Below are 22,700 nucleotides of genomic sequence, written 5' to 3'. Positions count from 1 at the left end.
ATGCCATTTTGGAAATAATTTCAGAAAATAAAAGATGTAACTCAACAACAATTCAAATTTGTGAGATTTTTGTTGTAATGCCTACAAATTTCCATTAATCACTTAAAAATGATTTTCTTTATAAAAATAAAACTACTTGATCAATTTATATGATTTTTGGAATATGATATTTTCATTTTGTCATGGATACATACATTATACATAATTTTCTTCATTTTTGTATTTTAAAATAGAGGGAATTCTGGACAAGAACCAAAAATAGCTTTCTCAAGATATAATGTTTTGATTATGATTCTATGTTTAAAATATCTTTTTTTTTCTTATATTTTCTAAAAGGCAGAAGAAAGAATTAAGTTAACAATGGCAAAATGTGAATCGAACATCTGTCGATTACTTCTGCCTTCTGGTCATGATCGTCTGGTCGACATCAAACATCCAAATATATACAGTCAGTAAGTATTAGCTATATACTATACTAGTTTGAAAATTGATTTCAGTGGAGTTGTAAAATTGTGTTCTGTCCCACCTACAATCTTTTGAGTCAGCTTCAATAATTTTGATAATACACACGTCCGTTTGCATAACACGTCCGTTTGCATAACACGTCCGTTTGCATAACACGTCCGTTCGCATAACACGTCCGTTTGCATAACACGTCCGTTCGCATAACACGCCATCTTTCAACTTCCGGTTGTTCCTTTTACTCCTTTTATGCATGATCTAATTTGTTTGTGTTACTCACATGTGATTGTCAAACACAAAAGTCATGTTGCCATTTTAGCTTTCTTTCTTTTTTTTTTTTTTTTTTTTTATTTTTTCCTTAAGCAAATGAACACGACACCCACACTAGTCAGGTAAGCTACGATTTTCTCTACACTCTCCTCTGATCTCATAATCACGAACAGGGCAGAGAGGTAGTATCTGTCTTTGTTACTTCTTCGAAGAGGAATGATGCGGGCCTCACTGTCATGCGTACTCTCGTCTGTGGGTTGGTTTTCAATAAACACCTCATCAGTTGAAAGGTTACTAGCATCAGAATCACTGTCAAGCGGATCTGAATTCATGTAGATTAGCTGCTCATTATCCTCAGAATTACTTTTGTCACTTTATAAGTGCATCTGTATTAGTGGTTGAAGGATTTTAATGTGCTGAGCACCCCATCAACTTTCAAAGACTAGACTGATCACTTCAGTAACGCGACCCGTGTTATATTTTGTTGTGCACTTGCCACACAGATTTTGAACCCAAATGACATCCCCTCTTTCATACTTCCCTCCAGCCACCTCTGGTTTGGGTAGTGGATTAGTTTCAACACCTTTGATTCGAATATGATATCTATGTAGTACATCAGTTGGTACATTGGAAGGTGAAACACCATCCTTTACGGTGATGTTGTGCCAATAGACAGCCTCTGATATTGAACAATTATTTCTAGCTGTGATGGTCTTGACGGTCCTATGACTTTATTCTACAATTCCGTTTCAACTTGGAGAGTAGGCACATCGAAACTGGAGATGTACATCCCAATTTTTTGCAAATTCTCCAAACTCTTTACTGGCCAAAGCAGTTGTCAGTATTTCCATTGGCAGGCCGCCTTGCCCAAGGAAAATATTCTCTAACTACATTTTTTATTAGTAATTTTATCAACTTTGTTACATTAGAAAAATTTTGTTGCAGCTTTCTTTGTTTAATGTTTTAATTTAATAAAAAATGTCATTGGTTTGAGTGTCCTAAATTATAAGATGAAAAAATGTATGCATCTCTTAGTAAAATAGAGTTGTCTCCCTCAGAACAATGACAAATTGTAAAACGCCGGCAAATATTCAATGGATGTTTGCTCATCGACAGACAAATAGTTCTCATTTTAAAATAATTTCTTTTTGGTTGTATTTATACGATAAATACTTATTGTTGATCTAAGCAAAATCTGGTGCTTAAGTAGAATAAGGACTATACTATTGTCAAAATTTTCAAGCAGTTTACATAAAATGCCGGAAGGTGTTGAACAAAAGTTTTGTGATTTTTTTTTTTCACACAAACTCCAAGTTTTTCAATGAAAAAATATCATTTCTGTTATAACAAAGATAATTCAATGAAAAAATGAAACAATATTCTTTTTGTTGCTATAAAGAAAATACAATCATTGGACAATTTTTATGAAAATTAAAATTTAAATAAAAGAAAAAAAAACATTTAAGGTAAGTTTCATGAATAAATATTTATTTTTTGAATAACAAAAATATTAAAAAAAAACTCCAGAACATTTTGACCATTTCATACGATTTTTTTTTTTTTTTTTCCAAATCAAGATAAATATTTATTTTTTATATGATAAACCTATGATAGCAAATAAATGTTTTCGTAAATGACGTTAGTTGCTGCAATTTTATTGACTTAGTGTTTCAGTACTTTTCAGCATTTTATGTAAACTGCCTGGAAAATTCTGATAAAATAGTTTATTCTGCATCAGAATCCAAAATCATTTTCATCCAATTTGTTCCTTCTAATTGTTTCAAAATTTAAGTTTTATCACTTGAAAAAGAGACCACTTTATATCAATCTTCTTCACAGTGATGCGATTCCAACAAATATTTCTTCAATAACTTGTAGGTACGTTCAACCTTCTGTTGAATGGGCACAATGGGTGAATTGTTTGCCTGCAGAAAGACTCAAATTTCAAAAAGCTGTGAGCGAAGAAGAAAAAGAGATGAAGTAAGTATTTAATTTATTTATTGGTTATTTTTCTGATTTATTTCTGAAGACGAAAATGGTAGCAACAGTTATCATACTTGAATGCAAATCTAAAAAGCAGGTATTAACATTCCACGTCAGAGTGGAATGCGAAAATATTGATAATGGGAAGGTGAAACCCTCACCTCACAAAGCTCTCATATTGGGACCACATATCTGGATATATTTATGTTGCATCCAGTGCCAGTTTTACAAAATCTGCATTTTGGAATTTTTTTATACAAGCATAGATAAAATTAGTAGCAACAAAATCATGTAACATCCATTTACATCTGCACCATGTTGAAAAACAAAAAAAAAAGAATTATCTGATGATCCTTTGAAATTTGAAAGCATTTAAACTATTGAATAGAAGACTTAAAAATTCTTAGCAATTGCTCATATATTAAAAATTGAGTATTTATTCAGATTCTGACTCAAATCCTAGTAGCATTGCATCAGTATCTTCCGGTACTGATACAAAAACAGCCCTGAAGACTGCCAAAAATGATAAATTAAAAACCTGACATTGTAATCAAACAAGACAAAATAATAAAATTTGGTAAAAATTTTTAAAAATGTAAAACAAGAAAAATAATTACCATAAGTTTAATAGTATGAAACAAAAATGTTTTTTTTTTTTTTTTTTAAAAGTATATAAAAGTTATTTTGTTTTTTCCAAAATAATTTTAAGTAAATATATTTTTTTCCATTAACAAATAAGATTTTTACAATGATAATATGGAAATAACTGAAAAAAAAAAAACAATTTCACTTCAAGAAATTTCTTTTACAATGAAAGTTGCAAATAAACCCTAACCCTTAACCTAACCCTAACCACTTCATGAGAATTAATGCGTTCACACATCATGCTTTAATTTGTTTTTGATTTCAACAAAATAACTTTTTTGGTTTAAATACACTTTGTAAATTCATTGAAATTTGTTGTCTGCTGACAGCTGACTGGCTAAACCATGTAAGAAGATGATGACTTGATGTTGTCAGAACTTGCATCAGAATTTGAATGCGTACCAAAAATTGAAGGTCTTTGAAGTTATTTACTAATTTTATAGAGATTCAAACATTAACAAAATTAGTTATAGTTTTATAACAATTTGGTTCAATTCCTAATGAACCGCCCCCTTAATTAAACACTTCATCAAATCTCCACACTAACGTAATGTACTTGCAATAACCCTTATCCCTGAGTGGCTTCCGGGCCTTGATAAGTGGTGATCACTGTGTAAAAAAAAAAAAAAAAAAAAAAAAAATTAATAATTTAATTATTAAGTGATACTGTAATGAAATTTAACCATCAAATATAATAATTGAAAATGTGGGTAAAAACAAAATACAGTGCATAATCAAAAAGAAAAATTCAACAAAATGAAAGTAAAAAACAATCCCTGGCAACACCAGGTAAATACAGCTAATAAAAATAAAAATAAACTACAGCAAGGTAAGTGCATGCTGCTTTTACAAAATCATTTAACTTTTTATTAAGGCTTTTTTAAAACTGATATTAATTTTATGAAGGTATCTTTTGGTCATTAGATTATTTAAATGAAGTTGTTTGAAATTAAAGCTTGATTCAAATAGTGATATCTGAATATTTTGAGTAGGAGTTGATCACAATTTTTTAAATCATTATTTTAAATTTGAGAAAACTAAGTAATGCTGTATGATTTTTTTATTAAATGAAAATTCTTTTTTAATATTATATTTTTCCTGCTGAGACTTTTGGTGGCATCAGCAATTATCAAAGAAGACTTTGTTATTATGTTGATATTTTTTTCCATGTCAACCTTGCAATCACATCAGATTAACTTTGATACAGCCATCAGTGAGATGGAGCATACAATTTTTCTACTCTGTCCTCACCCTGGGCATCAATAAAATGAGAGGGAAAAATATTTTTTAAAAAATGACAAAATAATAATGTCTTCTTTGCTAAGAGTAAAGAGAAAAAAAAATTAAAAATTTATTTTTCATTTAATACAAAATTATACAGCATTAGATGGTTTTCTAAAAGTTTAAAATTTGACCTCATGAAATAATGCTTTCAAAAGTTGTGACTAACTCATATTAAATTATATTTTTCCATCTTCTCACACATATGAACAATCAACATGTTTGACAATTTTCTTCTGTAGATAAAGGACAATCTGTTTTTGCATCCAATTTCTGTATTATTTCACACTTTTACATAATGAACGTTTGCCAGAATACAATAAGTTCTCGAATTACAACATCTGTAACTTATCTGTTATGGAAGTCTCTGTTCAATCTAGAAAGACAATGGATACACCCTTTAAGGGTAGCCATGCATGAAATTTTGAGGCAAAATTGCATAATCCTCAATCACACCTCTCCTGAATTGGCACTGCTTGAGTCCAGTGGCAAGGAGAAGTCCAAGACAACTGGAAACAATGCCAAGATAAATGGAGAACAAATACAGCATCTGGAATTCCCAAATGATCACCCATTTTAGTACTGACCAGGTTCAACGTTGCTTAACTTCAGTGATTTAATGGGAACCGGTTTGTCAATTTGATTATGCCATATATACTTGTTATATTGCATTTACACAATCTGTAAAGTATAAAGCAAAATAGAGAGAACACATATACATTGCATATGTCTTTATCATATCGCAGTATTAAACAAAGTAAGTAATTGTAAATAATTTGTGGTTATGTAACATTTAGAGAGAAAGAGCATATGAATTGTAATCGAATTTATATAGGATAAAAAAAAAGAGAACTCTACCATCTCATCTGCTAAACTAAATTGTTTTCTAATCTATGTATGGCTTACCTTCCTTTAAAGATGAGTTGTCTCCCTTTAACTCATTCAGTTGCTCTCTTAGCTTCTATATTGGATCAGAGTTCATTTTTTTTATAAAAGTGTCAACATTTTAATAACAAATTCCATTACCATTTTATTTATAAATGCACTCTACATGATCAATTAATATTATCTGGAATCTTAATTTATTGTTCTAAGGGAGGTATTTTACTAAGTAGTTGAAAAAAATCTTTTTTTTTTTTCTGACAATTTTTTGTAAAATAGATTTGCCTTTCTTAGGTTTAGACTCCAAATAACTTCAATTAATTTGGCGTGATTAAAATATTGTCAGAAAATGCAACCAATTTCCATATTTAGATATTAGCTGGCTTTGCTATGTAAAATACTTGCAACAAGCTTTTAAATAATAAACATTTCATTCGTAGATTTGTTGAAAACATGAATAAGAAAATGTCACATTTGTTCATGCAAATAAATATTCACATTTTGATCGTTTTCATACAAATTAATTTATCTTTAAAAAATGACCATGAATAAAGGAAATGAAATAAAAGAAAAACCAATTTGTCTCAGCGTGGGGAGGGGCGATTATTTTTTACCTAAATCATGTTGAAAATCACGCCCGCCCCACTAAAATGAAAGGGGGGGGGAGAACAGTTGAACACAAATACTAAACTTTTGTCCAGGAAATAAAATAACATGCAGTTCTTGTCAAGAATTTCCTCTATGTGAACCCCCCCCCCAAAAAAAAAACAAAGAAAAATCTGTATGATGTACGTACCTGTGATGAAACGAAAATATCATATTTTAAAAGTCCTGTAAATTGATCAACTAGTTTTATCTATATATATAAAAACGAAAATGTATGTGTGTATGTGTGTTCGCTTTTTCTGTATGTCTTCAAAAGGCTTTTTCGGCGGATTCTCGAGGCCGTCGCTCATTTTTAAAACTTTTTATATTACATCTAAATGGTAATATCTATGACTTAACAACGGTGGTCGCCTCTCTATTTAATTTGCCCGATTTTGAAACGTTAATTATTTGACATTTTCGGATCTGCACGTGTTGCATTCGTTTTTCGGTATAAAAAAAAAAAAGCGAAACTCGATTCGAAATACTGGCCCACAGCCAGTGGTCTCTAGAAAGCTATGTAACGTTTGGTCAATGTCGGCTTCGTCATATCAGACGGTTGCTTTCATTTCGAGACAAGACACTCCCCCTAATAAACAGGGAGCTGTTTTTTTCCAAAGTTAGTTAAAAATAATCAAACCGGCTTATTGACCTCATTAAAAACTGTCCCGCAGAAAATGTTAACTGCTGAATAGCTATCGCTTACCATCTCTGCATGTGCATTAAGCTTTTTCGTATAAAAAAACAGACTCGCGTTAAATAAAACACTGTCCTGCACTCAAAGTTCACGTAAATAACTCATCAAAAACGGGCACTTGTTTTTTTTCACACTTTACCATTTTCCAACTGCGTGCCAAGGCTTTGTTTTTTTTTTTTTTAACAAACAACGATTTTTCTTTTTATTTACCTAAAACCACACACACCTCCAAACACCCGGGCAACGCTGGGTACCCCTCGCTAGTTTTTTTATAAAGAAAACCATTTTTAAGCGATTAATGACGGTGTACTACTAAATGAAACAAATCTTATATTTTGTATTTATATGACCGCGGCTATGTATGTCTCGTGTATATAAGGTATATGCGTTTCTATAATCGATGTTCATGTATCATATAGTGGTCAGTATTATGAGGACAGTTACTTTTCTTTGTATATGGGGGTGTCTATACGTGTTGATTTGTTACGTTTATATTTAATAGTCTTTCTATGTGTATGTGAGTGTTTTCACATATTCCCGACAATAACGAACGGGATAATAACAGACAGTCAAAAATGCTGAGTTATCATTTCCAGATCTTTATTTCCAAATGTTCCACGTCTTGGAATCTGCAGCTTCTCCCTTACATTTTCTGTAGTTGGTCTATAAATAATTCCATCCGACCACAGAGGCAACTCCTGCCTGCTCTAACCCAGTGGCGAGCTAACTTATAACTCATTTCCTCTACTTTCCGTCACAGACTCTGCTAATTCCAATTTCTCCTGACTTACGTGTCTCTTACGTCAGCCAGAATGGACAATCTTGTTCGTCACATGTGTCACATCGTTGTTTACTCAACCAAATTCCAAACTAGCTTTATTTTTGCTTTTCCTCTATTCATAACATTTTTCCTTGAGCCAAAATTACCCAGTTAAATATTTAACATAAGTATTAGTTAAATATTTAACATAAGTATTAGTTAAATATCTAACATAAATATTTTAACTAACATTCTTTTCTTTTAAAACATTTTTCTGGATATTTTTTAACCTAAATAATTTAACAATTAATCATAAATAATTATTCTGACCATTGACACTGCCCACTACAACATAATACAAATACTATGCTGTGATCATAGCCAAAGGGCCACCACATAATAATGAGAATTTATAGCCATTACAACATAAATCTAGTAATTATAAAGTTTTTTTTTCTTTTTATACATGATTCACCACTTATCAAGGCCCAAAAGCCACTTAAGAATAAGAGTTAATGAATGTACAGTAGTCACTGAGACAACAGCATATTAATAGTTAGTGGTGGAAATGGGGTAGAAATGGATTATTTAGGGGGAGGATCAACAAGGACTTGTTTACATTAGACTTGAAGATGACCATATTGTAGTCAGTTGGAAAGCAGGCCAGCAGAACAAAGTTCAACAAAGTTCAACAGGTGAGCAGTTCTTGGAAAGAAACTTTGTTCATGGAATTTGCATTTAGATTTAGGCACAGTTAGAGAGTGGGGGAAACTGTTGATAACCGTTGTAGCTAAACAAGTGTTTTTCATGAAAGTTTGGCAACGTTTGACCATAAATTGAAGCCCAGAGGATTGTTGCGTTATTCTCCTTTTGTTTCTTGAGATTGTTTTTAAAATGGCAGTTGAGACGGTCACTTTTGGAATACTCATAAAATTTGATTTTCTTATTTAAAAATAAACGGTTTAATTAATTTATGTGATTTTTGGAATATGATATTATTCTGGGATAGTTAACACACTTATATCTATGATAGTATTGATTCGTCTGGCACTATGCAAACCAAACATTTCTGCCATTGAGCAGAGAGCACACGCATAGTTTAACCTCTTGCAGTGAACACCAGGACTCTTTCACCTTAATATTGTAACCCCTAAACAGGACCACAAGAGATATTTTCGTTTGTCATGGGTACGTACATCATACAGAATTTTTTAATCTTTTATTTTTAATATTGGGGAAATTCTAGTCAAGAACCCAATATGCTTAAGCAGAATTATTATATTACAATCCAAACAATCATTGAATTAAAAAACAATAAATAATAATTAATGAAATGTACTTTTTTAAAACTAATATGCAAATTAGGTAATCTTATGATTGATATCACATACATTAGCAATATATAAAAAAGATGACGTGCCTATTGTGTAAAGTTGAATGAACTTGAAATGTAATGTGGCTGTTATGCTTGAATCATGTTCATTATAGTTCAAACCTCTCTCGAACCCCCACACCATCTGATACTGTCGTAAAGGAACAAACAAAGGAAATAAATCATTGGCTTTTTTTCTGTTTTAATACAAGTCATTTATTGCTATTACTTTCCAAACAATGCCTGCTTCTTATTTTTTCTAACTGTTCATTTTGTCTGTCATGAGATTAACAAAACCCTACAATCTCGACACCAGCTTAAAAGTCACTCGCTGCCATCATGAGGCCATCTTGCACGGTGTACATTTTTCCTCTCTCCCAACCTCACACTGGCATTAGCCAGCCATTTCTCGACTTCAACTTTACACATCCATCTTTTCCACTGCGGACTTTGCTTCTCTCTGACCACGTGCTGTCCTTTTCTTTCTTTTTCTTGTGACGCAAGAGCGCACACACTTGCTAATTTGCATAGTGCTTGAACGGCTGCTGCTGCTAATACTTTTGCATGCCATCTATTCTTCGGCTGTTCCTGATATTTTCACACATATACATGCTCAGTTACAGAAATTGGCATTTTTATTTTAATGTAAGAAATCGGCCCAACTTTTGCAGTTATCCATTTAGATTTCTAACAAATGAAAAAAAATGTGTAAAAAAAAGCAAAAAAAAAAAAAAAAGCAAACATTCATTAAATATATTGTTTCATGTACATATCAGTATCATATGAAAAAGCCTACTGAACCAGCAGCAGATCATTAAAATCGTTTATATAATGTAATATGTATTATATATTTTATACATTTTATATAATACTAGCAGAGGTACCCGGCGTTGCCCAGGTGTGGAGCGGTGGTATACTAAGGAACCCCAAGGGTGGAGAGTAGTGTAAAAGAAAGAAAAAAAATTTGTAGTAGAGGGGGGGGGAATCAAAGGGTGGAGAGAGGTGTTAAAAAAAATTTGTGGTAGTAGGCAGGCAGGCAGGCAACCTGTAACGCGAAGGAGGAAAAAAAGGTGAAAAAAATCTAACATCTTAGCTGATGCATCCATCGCGAAACCGGAAGTTGCGAGCGTTCGAATTAAGGGTAGTCAATCCAACAGAGACGATGACTGGCGAAGATGTCAATGAAAAAACCGACTCCTCCTCGTAGAAAACTGCCTAGTTGAAGGTGAAGGAATTAATCTTTTTGGCCAATTTTTTTATATTTGTCGTCCAAGAGATTGAGCTTTAAAACAATACTGATTTCATCACATTCTGTTTTTGTGAGACATACAAATGCACACACACACACACACACATTTTACTTTTTATATATTAGACTAGCGGAGATACCCAGTGTTACCTGGGTGTGTGAAGGTGTAGTAAGAAACCCGGGATGGGGGGGGGGTATAAAAAAGTAGTAGTAGCAAGTAGGGAGGAGGAATCAAAACAGCAGTAGGCAGTTTGGGTGGAGAGGGATGTTAAAAAAAAAAAAGTGGTGGTAGGCAAGCAGACTTGAACCGGTAACACGAAGGAGGAAACGATTAAGCATAGTCAATGTAACTTGGTCGTTTTGTACAAGGTTGTTTTTTTTGCTGACATTTTAGTAAGTCATTGTCGTAACGACCGAGTTGAGGGTAAAGAAGTGAATGTTTTTCGCCAAGTTTTTGATATGTCTCGTCCAAGACATCGGGCTTCAAAACGATACTGATCTTGTGAAGATCTGTCGCGTGTGTTGAAAGTTTTGTGAGACCTATAAACACACACATTTTGCCTTTTCTATATTGGACTAGTGGGGATGTCCAGCGTTGCCCGGATGTTTGGAGGTATAAAAAACAAAATAGTTTTGGTAGGCAGGTAGGCTCGAACCTGAAGCCTTGAGGCGAAGTCGAAAAGAAAGTGTGACACGTTACTGCGACGCTAAGAGGGCAGAGAAGTGAGAATGGTTGAAATAAAATACTTAAAAATGAACATCTGCTTTTCTAGGTCAAACATCACGCCATAGAGAAATGAACAGCCAGTTAAGCTTTACGCTTTCTACGTATTTTTTTTTTTTTTTTGAAAACTAGCTCCCCACAAAAAGGGGAGTGTCGAAATGAATAGCAATTGTCTGATATGACGGGTTCCCGCATTGATTAAAGCTCATTACTTCTGGATGTGCCGGCACAAAAGGTCGGGAACACAGTTTGCTTTCGATTTTTAGTTTCGCTTTTATACTAAAAAGCCAAACAAACACACAGAGATCAAGAAATAGCGCGAAAATAGTATGTAAAAGTCGCTCGAATAAAAGATAGAGAAGACCTCCTTTCGTAAATTGGAGATATTATAATCTAGGGAGTATATAAAAAGTTCTAAGAAAACGCCCCCCCCCCCATCCCGAGCGCCCCCTCCCTCGAAAAAAGCCTTTGCCGGACATACAAAAAAAAGCACACACATGGACACATACACGTTTTCGCTTTTATGTAATAGATAATATATTTTCAACAAATAAAAAACTTTTCATTAAACCGTTTCCATAAGTAATCATATTTTGTTCATTCCATTCATTGTTTTCAGTCCTCTCATATAATTTTTCATCATTTAACTGACAATCTATCTGTCTCATTAACCCTTATCCTTGGGTGGCTTTTAACCTTGAAAAGTAATGACTCATTAAAAAACAGCTACATTTAAGCTCTGTAAATGTCTACTTTAGTTTAGTGTTAACTCCTTGATGAAGCTTGGTTACTCCGACCCAGTAATTACTCTTACTGCTTTCTAATTCAGCTCTAGGATTTTAAGCACTTATACATATAGGAGCACAGGTGAAAATCAGTTTTAAATAAATTGATAGGCTAATCTTTGATATACTTACGTATCAGGCAAAAAATAAGTATCTACACCAAAAATTACAAAAATTTATCAAGTAAAATTTTAATTAAAAAAAAAAAAAAATTAGTTTTATTGTATTTTGCCTATTCGCCATTGATGGGAGTGAAAAATCTTGTAAAGCAGAGGGAGATAAATCAGTTTGTCATTTACCCAAGTCATAACGAATGGTGGATCAGCAAAATACAAAAACTGATTTTTACCTTTACTCCATACAATTACTATTTATCATAATTTATGGTAAGAATATTTATTTTTGCTTGATATGAAGAATTTTTACTTGGAATGTGAATTTTGTCCGAGACCTATACTGTATAAGCCTCTGATTTTTTTGAACAGACTTTGGAGGTTTTGTATCAAACTGAAAGCTAGTATCCTATCTCTCTACAAAGACACCATCATTATTTCAGGTTTAATAACTCCATTTTCGAGGTATGTATCTGTGTAGTCATGGGGGATTACTTATTTCCGACTGCATGTTAATCCGAGTATTCATTTAAGGATCTATTTCCCAAACCTTAAGTAAATAAATCACCATTTCATTATCAGCAGGTCCTACATGTTTGTGCATATTGAGAAATAGCGGTATGCAATTCCGAAACTAAGTGATTTGAGAAAAGAAGCTGTTAGCTTAGACAGCCTTCTGACATTTGGGGATCTCAAGAATGAAGGAGCGTGATCTTGCTGTTTGCCGGGCTGGTCAGGGGTTGAAGCAACACTAGTGCAGCAAGTTCGTTTGAACACATTTCATTGAAGTACTTGTAAAACAAACATAAAAATACAATATGACAGCAATGTGACAGGAGTTGGAGCTTAAATAATGTGAAACCTATTAGATTGTAGACTCTTTTTTTCGTGTTCAAGAGGGTTGGTGTGCCAGTTAAAATGTGACAACTCTATGTATGAGCAAATAGTAGCTCATATAGAATATTGGCAGGTGTTAAAAGTTTTCTTGCCCAGTAGAGGGAACCCACCTGTTTTGCAGCAGACTTGGCAGTATTGTCTATGTCTTTATTTCAATTCATATTACCTGTGAATGTTAGGCTGAAAGGTTTGGATGTTGGACTTTCGGACTTACATAAAGAGCGACATAACTGTTCTCTGCTCTTCAGATCTGATTGTATGGGTAAGACGTGTGAGATGTTGTTCGCTCTGAGACAATTGCACCATCCTAAATTCCAAAATTGAAAGACGAATGAAAATATGAACTCTCACAGCTCGACATGATTAAATTCTGTGTCGCAGTAAATTTTAATAAGCTGAAACATGAAATGATTAACAGTCAAACTTGTGCTGTTGAACAATTGACTAACAATATATTTTTTCTTTCTTTTATTCACCCCAAGCAAGGTATGTGGCGACCGCCTGTGAATTTAATATTCCCTTGACACTTCCTTCTTTGGAGGAAGCCGGTTCAACCCACTTAGAATGAATGCTGTACAACAACAACAAGACACATTGTTACTGAGATGTGAGGGGCTATTTTGCATGTAGAAAAATCCTAAGTAGGGAGTTGAGCAGTGAGATACCTTTTAAATATCTGCATGTTAGCCTATAGAAACATTCTAAGTAGGGAGTTGAGCAGCGAGATGCCTTTTAAATATCTACATGCATGTTCTCAGTGAGAGAAACCGGAAACAGGGGGGAATTCCTAAGGAATGAAGGAAGAAACTATAGTGGAAAACTTTTTAGCATCTGGGGACCTCAGCAGGGAAAGGGTGCGATGTTGCTGCTTGTCAGATTGGTCACGAAGGCACCAGTGCTGTGAGTTCATCGGAGCACAGTCCGTTGAAGTACTTGTCAACAAGCATGGGATGCTACATTGTGGCAGTGTGACAGGGGTTGGAGCTTTGTTGACAATGTGGGTCTTATTGGATTGGGAGACTGTTTTTTGGACCCTGTCTAACAGAGAGACTTGTGATACTCCAACTCAGATGTGGCAACAATACTCCATTCATGGGCAAGTGGTGGCTTTGTATATAGGATACTGGAAATTTGTTTTTGTTATGATTGCCCTAAGCTGATTGTTGTCCGATGCTATTGTCAACTGGTTACTTGCTGTCTGGTCAAGATTTGTGACCATTAAAATAAAGAAATATAAATATATATACTTTTATTATTCCTTATATCTTCATTTGTATTGCTTTTAATATGATTTATGGGTGGAGTATGTGGATGTGGAGTATATGAATGGAGTATGTTCATGAGCACAGCATTACCACTGCCAACCAAGGAAAGAGTGTATTTGGTATTTGCATGCAATGCGATGATGCATGAGATTGAAACCTAACCAAGGTCCTGAATATGACCTTAAACTATATCTGATGGTGAGGCCCCAGCTTGCGGGCTTTGGGGAGTGTGGAGCCTCCCTTTAATTGCCATTGCTCCCAGGTCTACTCTGACCCGGAGTGGTAGTACCTGTTAGGGTCCCAACTATGGGTTAAATAGAAACCGACTTGAAAAAAACAAAACAAATATATTCTATTAAAAAATTTTTCTTCAAAATCGCTGGATTCGGCATTAAATAACCTGAAAAGGGTTGATATGCCATAAAACAAAAACAACCAACTGAAACCTGAGGGTTGAGGACATGTGTTGCATAGATGTGTATTGTGGGTGTAAAAATCAGTATTAATTTTGATGACCTTGGAGGAAAATTAAATTTGGGCAGTATAGGGAAATGTTTACAGAAGACTTCAGTGGTATGGCTATTTTGAAAGAATGGATGAGAGTAGTTGGTTTAATAGATGTAGAACAGTTGAGGTAGCAGGTTTAGTCCATAGAAAACGGCCATGGGAAACATGGGAGAACGTGATAAAAATGGACCTGAGGGAAAGAGGGATAAATAAAGACCTGGCCAGAGATATGTTTCTTTGGAAATTAATTTTTTTAAGCTGTTCAATGTATGCCAGCATGTAAAAACAGATGTTAAACTGAATATGATGATGATGATCATGATGATGATCATCATCTGTGGTGAATAATTTTAATGTGTAAGCTGCTATCTCTAATGCATACATTTTCTCCCTTTGTTTTGTGTGGCCAGAATTTTGATGATTTAATTTTGTTTTAATTAAAAATGTTTTTGTTTTTTTATTTAAAAATATTTTCATTTTGTTTTAAAGATTGGTTCATCGAGAATTGCGGAAGATCAACTGCTTTGATTGTATCCTTTTTTTATTATTTATTATCTTTGTTTTTTTTTTATCTTGATCGAAGGTAAATTGAAAAAAAGTATATATGAAATGTAGTTTGACTCATTCTGATTATTTTTTTTTTTTACACAGGAATCATGACTTATCAAGGCCCAGAGGTCACTCGAGGATAAGGGTTAATGGGTATACATTAGTTAATGTGATTATAGCGTAGTAAACATAAGTAGTGGGAATTTTGTAAATTGGATTACTTAGGGGGACGGTTCGTTCATCAAGAACTTGTTTACGTTGGACTTGAAGACAATCAGATTGTAGTCAGCTGGAAAGCAGGCAATCGGAAGAGCGTTCCACAGGCGTGCAGTTCTAAGAAAGAAGCTTTGTTCATGGAATCTGCATTTAGGTTTAGGCACAGATAAAGATTGTGGGAAATTATTGATAGTGGTTTTGGCTAGACGAGTGTTTTTCGTGAAAGTTTGGTGAGGGGGACCATAGATTGGAGCTCAGTTGAGCACTTACCATAAAAATAACGATAAAGCAGAGACAGGCTCACAACATCTCTTTTGTGGGAAAGAGATTGCAGGGAAGAGAAAAGGGCATCCGCCACTAAGCTACAAAATCTATTTTGAACTCTGTCAAGACAGGATAAGCTGCTTCTAGCAGCTCCTGCCCAGATGTGGCAACAGTACTCCATCGTAGGCCGTAAATGGATTTTTATATATGTAGAAAATTGCATCAGGAGTGAGATATCTACTGGAGCGGTAGAAGGATCCCACCATTTTTCCAGCGACCTTGGTAATGGATTTGATATGCGTGTTCAATTTCAGGTCAGGAGTAAGGGTCAAGCCCAGAAGCTTGTCAAAACATGAAACCTCCCCAAGACGAGAGCCATTCATTTCAACCAATGCCAGATTGGCATCAAAGCATGGATGGTGTAGAAATAGAAGCTTGGTTTTAGATGCATTAAAATTAACCAGCCACCTCTTTCCCCATTGTACCACATGTTCAAGATAAGAGGAGAGAGAATCAAAAAGAACTAGGTCGTTGACGGTCTTTGATGTGCTACCATAGATTGTAGTGTCGTCAACATAAATGTCTACAAATGATGTAAGGATGTGATTTGGAAGATCATTTCTGTAGATCAGAAAGGATTTTAGTAGAGTTTAAAAGTGCGTGACTTAATGGATACCATTTCTTGCTATGAAGTTGGCTAATGCTGAGTTCAAAATAAATGTAATCTATTGTAATCATTTATACACTGCAAAGATGCCCCTCTCCTCTCCACTGTCCGGTTATTGAAAAAAAATAATAACTTGTTTCTTAATCTGCAATAGCTATGAGAAAAATTGTTATGCATTCAGATTTTGTTAGGTTGTTTGAATCCGACAAAAGTGTTAAGATATTTGCACTTTGAAAACATTTTCTATTTGAATCAAAGTATAGAAATTAGAAAGCCAAATAACGTGTTTTTTTTATTTGTTTGTCTAATACTATAATTCAAATACAATTTAAAATAATTTTTTTTATTTATTTTAAAGAATTAACAAGTTTTATGACGTTTTTTTTTTTTTATAAATCATCTTTTCCGACAGAGACATAAAATTCCTTGTGATATAGTACAATCTGTTGAAGTGTAAATTACAATTGGTTTAAATGTCCTGTGCCACAAGTGAGGGCACAAAATTAGTTAATGACATTAAATATTGAAACTTTGAACACATCGTTTCGTATTTGAATTGTCTTATAGAAATTAGGAAGCCAAATGACAATTTTTTTGCTTTTTTCTCTAAAATGAATTATTTGCTTGTCTTAAAGAATGAAGAGGGATTTTCTATCTACTATTCGAGAGATGATTTACAAAAAGAAAAAATGTCAGAACCTGATAAAGACTTTTTAAAATCAAAAGCTTGTTTATTTTTTTTTAAGATGAATAAATAATTTATTTGAGAGAGAAAAAATAAACACATTATTCTTTGGATTTCTAGTTTCTATACTATAATAGAAAAAAGTGAGCTTGCTAAGACAATTAAATATGAAACAAATAGACAACATCCCAAATTGAGTTTCTTTTTGCTTGCTGTATCTCCCTCTCTCTATACAGTTACAGGTTAAATAATATTACTACTTGTGGTGATATTCCCTGTTGTTTATAATCATCTATTCCAATCTTTTTATTATTTTGTTTTTATATTACCGTTATTAATGAACAGAAAGAGAGAGAGAGAGAGAGAGAGAGAGATAGAAATGAGAGTGATAAGTATATAAAATAAGAGTGGAAAGTGGTGAAAACATACTCAAAGAAGTTGAGTAAGTGATAGGTTATTTTGTGTTTTACTTGCAAATTGCAGCTAATTAGAACAATTAAAATGAAGGTATTTTTCAAACATAACTCAATCCCATAACTGAGGAATATTTTAGAAAGTATTTTATGCAATTGTCTGTTATAAATGTCTGTTTGTATGTTCAGCTGAAACTTGTAAAATACACAGCAAACGCCCACAAAGTTGTTAATTTTTTACTTAGTGTAAATTCGGATGTATAATACCTAAAAAAAAAAAAAGAAAAGATTCATTATTTGAGGGTGAAATGGCTACCAATTAATGTTATTAAAACACGCATCTTTTAATATTACGTTTCTGAATTTTTTAGATGAGCATTGGTTATTTGTATTATGTGGAATCTTTGAACTACTGTTCTCATCTTGAGTGTCATTTTCACGTTTTGGTTGATGTAAACTTTGCCCTTCTTCAGGTGTATCTTGTCAAACTCAGGAATGTTTCTGTCAAACTTGGGGATTCAGATGGAATTTCGAGTGGAACCATTTATTTACTTCACGGAGGTAGCATGCTCTTGTTTTGTCAACCATGATTGGATAGAGGTCCTAAGTAATTTGCAATTGTATTTTTCGGTTGCCCACACTGAGAATTGAACCTTCAACCTTCAGAATATCACTTTTACAATTGATTTTTCCAAGCACTCTAATCATTGTACCACAGGTCTGTGCGAACGGTTATAATACGAATTTTGGGAGCCTTAAGGCTCCCAAAATTCATACTAGTATTCTTCTGAAGGGTGAAGGTTCAATTCTCAGTGTGTGTAACCGAAAAATACAATTGCGAATTACTTAAGACCTCTATCCAGTCATGGCTGATGGAACGAGAGCATGCTTCCCTCGTGAAGTAAATAAAACATTACATTCAAAATTCCGTCCAAATTCCAGAGTTCGACAGAAACATTCCTGAGATCGACAATAGACACCTGAAGAAGGTCGGAGGTTACATCGACTGAAACATTGTGAAAATGACACTCAAGATAAGAACAGTAATCTGAAGAATCCAAATAATGTGAACAAATTTTAATGTTATTGTGGAAAGGGATGTAATTTTTTCTAAGAGTTATTTCTCTTACACACAAATTATGTCTGTGTTTGTATCCAGAGAGAGCAATGGGCTGAATGAAGAAGAAAGACGGAGTGGGGAGAGAGATAGAAGTTTTCTTACATTTTTGTGCCAGACAGCCCTGCTAATTAGAATATCTATGAAGAAGCAAACATTGATTAACACGTCTTTAGTATAATAAGAAATTGTACTGTGGCATTAAACAACTTAATTTGCTATCAAACATGCAAGTAAAATCTATTCGGGAAAAAAAAAAAAAATTGGGGTCCTTAACAAGGATCAAGTTAGACACAAAGCATTTTTTAATGTGGGAGATACACCAAAAAGGAGCACTCTAGATTTGGACAAAAATAAAAATTGATATCTTCTTTAACTGAGGACAGAACAGATGCCACATCTTGATCGTAGCCTGAAGACCAGTGAAAGGAGTTCTTGCTGTGAATGTCTTATAAAGAGGACCCATAGATTGAAGATTAGTTAAGCACGTTTCATAGAAATAATGATGGTGTAGAACAACAAATCCTCCCTGAGAGAAAAAAGGGGCTGCAGAGAAGTAAAGTTTTCATCCCCACTAGATTACAAATTTGGTTTTGAACTCGGTCAAATCAAGGAAAAGCACTCCGATATGGCACTGTAGTTACACTTGACCAACCTGATAATCAGCTAAGTCTCATCCATTCACTGTGGAGGTCTCCAAATGCCAGAGGGCTTTTGGTACTTCTGCAGTTTACAGATTATGATGAAATAATGTTATTTAGAAACCCATTCTTAACATGGGGAGGAGTGAGATGTTAACTTTTCTGTACTTTCATCAAACAATTTAATAAACAAAAAATACTGTAAAAAAAGAAATTGAATTGAACTTGAAAATCCTATCCAACAAATAGCACGATCCGTAAACTGCAGAAGTGTTTTCTACTTTATAATAGTTCTTTTCTCAAATCACTAGCACCTGAAATTCTCTTCCTGCTCCCTGTTTCTGACTGCATCTACCTGCAGAAATTTTAATCTGATATCAACAAACATTTTGCGGTACAATTCCTTACTTTAAATCTGGCCGTTATGTTTCCGTGGCAATGTGCTTTGTTTGGGATAAGTTTTTTATTCATAGTTTATGAATCAGTTAGTTTTGAACTTAGGGGGGAAAAAAAAAAGGAGTATTCTGGATGGCACCTCCTCCGATGTGGTAGCAATACTCCATCTATCCATTATATATAGGGAGGATTGCGTCAGAAGCCTGATACCTTTTTTCTTACTTTAATTTGTTCTAAACAATACACATTGCCATGAGATGTAAAGAAGTACTGCAAGTTAGAGCCCATATTTATAGGAACACCCAAAGTGGGGAGTTGTGTAACAAGATGTTTGTTCACATTACATTTAAAGTTCTGTATGTTGGTATAGTAAGCGATCAGGGGAAATTCCAAAAGCTAGCAGTTTGAAGAAAGAGGTTATTAGCGGAAAAAGCCTCCCAGCATCTGTGGACCGCTACAGTGAAGGGGCGAGATTTTGTTGATTCTTGGGTTGTTTTTTTTTTTCGTGAGGCCACTCAAGAATAAGATGGTGAGACAATATCAGTCATGGTGAAACGTGGGTAGGGCTAGATTATCTAAATGGATGACTCAATAGGAATTTATTCGCATTAGACCTGAAGATAACCATGATATGGAAAGAAACTCTGCTCATGGAATTTTCATTTAGTTCTGGGCAAAGATAGGAAGTGATGAAAGTTGTTACTGGTTGTTACAGTTAGGTTGGGGGGTATATTATGTTGATGAGGGGGGGGGGTGTTGGTGCAATCATTTCATTGGTGCAATCAGTTTGTTGGAACACATTCTTTTGAATGCTTCAGCACAGGGATACAACATTGCGGTGATAAGACAGGGGCTGGAATTTAGTAAATAATGTGGGATCTATTATGTTAGAGGTTCTTTTTTCTCAACTCTTTCTAAGTTAGAGAGGCGAGTGGTTAGTACGCCAATCCAGATGTAACAACAATATTTTATGCATGAGCGAATAGTGACTTTCTGGAGTATTAGAATGATCCAAGCATTTTTCCTATCTTAGCAGCAGATTGACCATCATATGGCACAAAATGACTTATAAGGTTGACTAAACTTTTTAACCCGTTAAAAACTAGCAAATGTTATACCCCCTTGATATGGAACGAGTTCTTTATGCCAAATCGATGGCTGAATGTGGTTAAATGTGTGCTGATTAATCTCTATTAATTCCTAACAGATACCATAATACTTAGTTTGCTGCATCTTATCATAAAAAAGTTCATACAAAATTTCAGGCAGATCAGGCCAGTAGTTTCCAAGAAAAAGTGTAATGGACAAGCAAACAGACAGAGAAATATAAAATAGATGTTGGCGCTTCTACACTATTGGGACGAGATTTCGGAAATCGTAATACTGAATTTCACCTGAAAACAATGGTATCTACGTATTCCTAGTATTTTTAAGATAATTATATCCAAAGATTACAAAAATTGATAAGGTAGAAAATTATTTTTTCCAGAAAATAAAAAATAAAATTTGATGAAAGCGATCGTAAGACACAGAAGAGTTCAAAAGGGAGGTAATTTTCTGTTTCGATTAAACAAGATGGCAGCAATTTTTCACCAGCTACCTTGATTAAAGTTGTTTTTTTTTAATAATTCAGCAATATTCAGGTAATTCCGACTGTTGGAAGCTACCATTATTAGAATTGACAAAAAAATCAGTTGGAACCATTGTTTTTTTTATTTGAAAACTCCATTTATCGACTACAAAATCTCGTCCCAATAGTGTAGAAGCACCTGGATGTTCTTTAAAACAAACTCAATTCTCATCCTTTAGAAAAAACAATTGTTTTTTTAGACTCTTTCTAAGATGAAAAGACTAGTGGTTAGTGTACCGGTGTAGATTTAGCAACAATACTCCATGCACATTCGAATAGTGGCTTTCTAGAGTGATAGAATGATCCAAGTTTTTTTCCAGCAACCTTAGCAACAAATTGTATCTTTTTTGTTATTTTTTGTATCAGTTTGTTCTTCCCTGCAACCTCTCTCCCACAGAAGAGACGTTGTGAGCCTGTCTTTGTTTTATCGTTACTTCCATGGCAAGTCCTTGTCTGAGCTCCAATCTCTGGTCCCCCCTCGCCAATCTTTCACGATAAACACTCGTCTAGCTGAAACCACTGTCAATAATTTTCTCCACTCTTTATCTGTGCCTAAATCAAAACGTAGATTCCATGAACAAAGCTTATTTCTTAGAAGTGCATGCCTATGGAACACTCTTCCGTTTGCCTGTTTCCCACCTGACTACAACATGGATGTCTTCAAGTCCAACATAAACAAATTCTTGATGAACCGCCCCCTTAAGTAAGACACTTTATCAAATCTCCAATACTAACGATTACTACGATACTATCCCATTGATTACTGTACATGCAATAACCCTTATCCCCGAGTGGCTTCTGGGCCTTGATAAGTGGTGACCTCCATGTAAAAAAAAAACAAAAAAAAACTGGAAGTGGAGCATCCTACTGGGTGCCAAACATTCACCCGCTAATTCAAATATTCTAACTGAGAGATTTTTTTATGATTCTGACTATCCCTTTAAGTGCAATTGTTTGAATCTCTTTCGCACTTGGTTCACTGGGTATATTTTCCAGATAGTTTTTGAAATTCTTTTTCATGAGTCAAGTTGCTCCTATAATAATTGAAATGATGGAGATCTTAAGATTCCAGTTTCTTTTCATGTCGAACAAGACTTTGGTATTTTGTTATCTTTTCCATTTCTGCTCTGTTTAACCAAGCATCATTGGGGGCACTGACTTCTACTAAGGTTGCTTCTTTCTCCTTCTTGTCCCATATTACTATGCCAGATTAATGACTTATAAAGTTGATGTGCTATAAAACAAACTGAATTTCAATCCTTTTGGGAAAAAATGTTTTTCTTTTTGTTCTCTAGAATGTTTCGGAAAACCTCAGGGATTTTTAAATCTTGTTGAAATACCTTTGATTATTAATCAATAGGGCTATGACAATAGAATATTTTTATCATTGTTTTGACTCTCGAGTATATATCCGACACAGTTAATCAACTGAGAACCACATCACTCTATATAAAAGCATATAAGATATCAACGGATATATACTCGAGAGTTAAAACAATGAAAAGAATATGCTGTTGTCCTAGCCCTAATCATGAGACAACAGTTAACAGAAGTTTTAGGAGTAGACTATTTGTCAGCTAATCTT

The 22,700-nt window shown here is 34.0% G+C and overlaps 1 protein-coding gene across 3 annotated transcripts in view; it reads left to right on the top strand.

The window, feature by feature from the left end:
- Window positions 1–22,700, top strand: part of LOC145287817 (uncharacterized protein C5orf34 homolog) — a 94,006-nt gene that overhangs the window by 56,118 nt on the left and 15,188 nt on the right. The window contains exons 10-12 of one of the 3 annotated variants that reach the window (XM_080135677.1): window positions 337–452; window positions 2,611–2,712; window positions 15,027–15,067. In XM_080135677.1, the coding sequence (XP_079991803.1) occupies window positions 337–452; window positions 2,611–2,712; window positions 15,027–15,067 (259 nt within the window). Of the gene's footprint in view, window positions 1–336; window positions 453–825; window positions 855–2,610; window positions 2,713–15,026; window positions 15,068–22,700 lie in introns of those variants that run through there. The other 2 variants (XM_080135679.1, XM_080135678.1) reach the window with 2 other exon arrangements.

The sequence above is a fragment of the Euprymna scolopes genome, chromosome 11 (assembly GCF_053919585.1).
Source record: "Euprymna scolopes isolate OS-2025 chromosome 11, ASM5391958v1, whole genome shotgun sequence".
NCBI lineage: Eukaryota > Metazoa > Mollusca > Cephalopoda > Sepiida > Sepiolidae > Euprymna > Euprymna scolopes.
The sequence above is the reverse complement of the archived record's forward strand: the minus strand, read 5'-3'. Positions and strand labels throughout refer to the sequence as shown.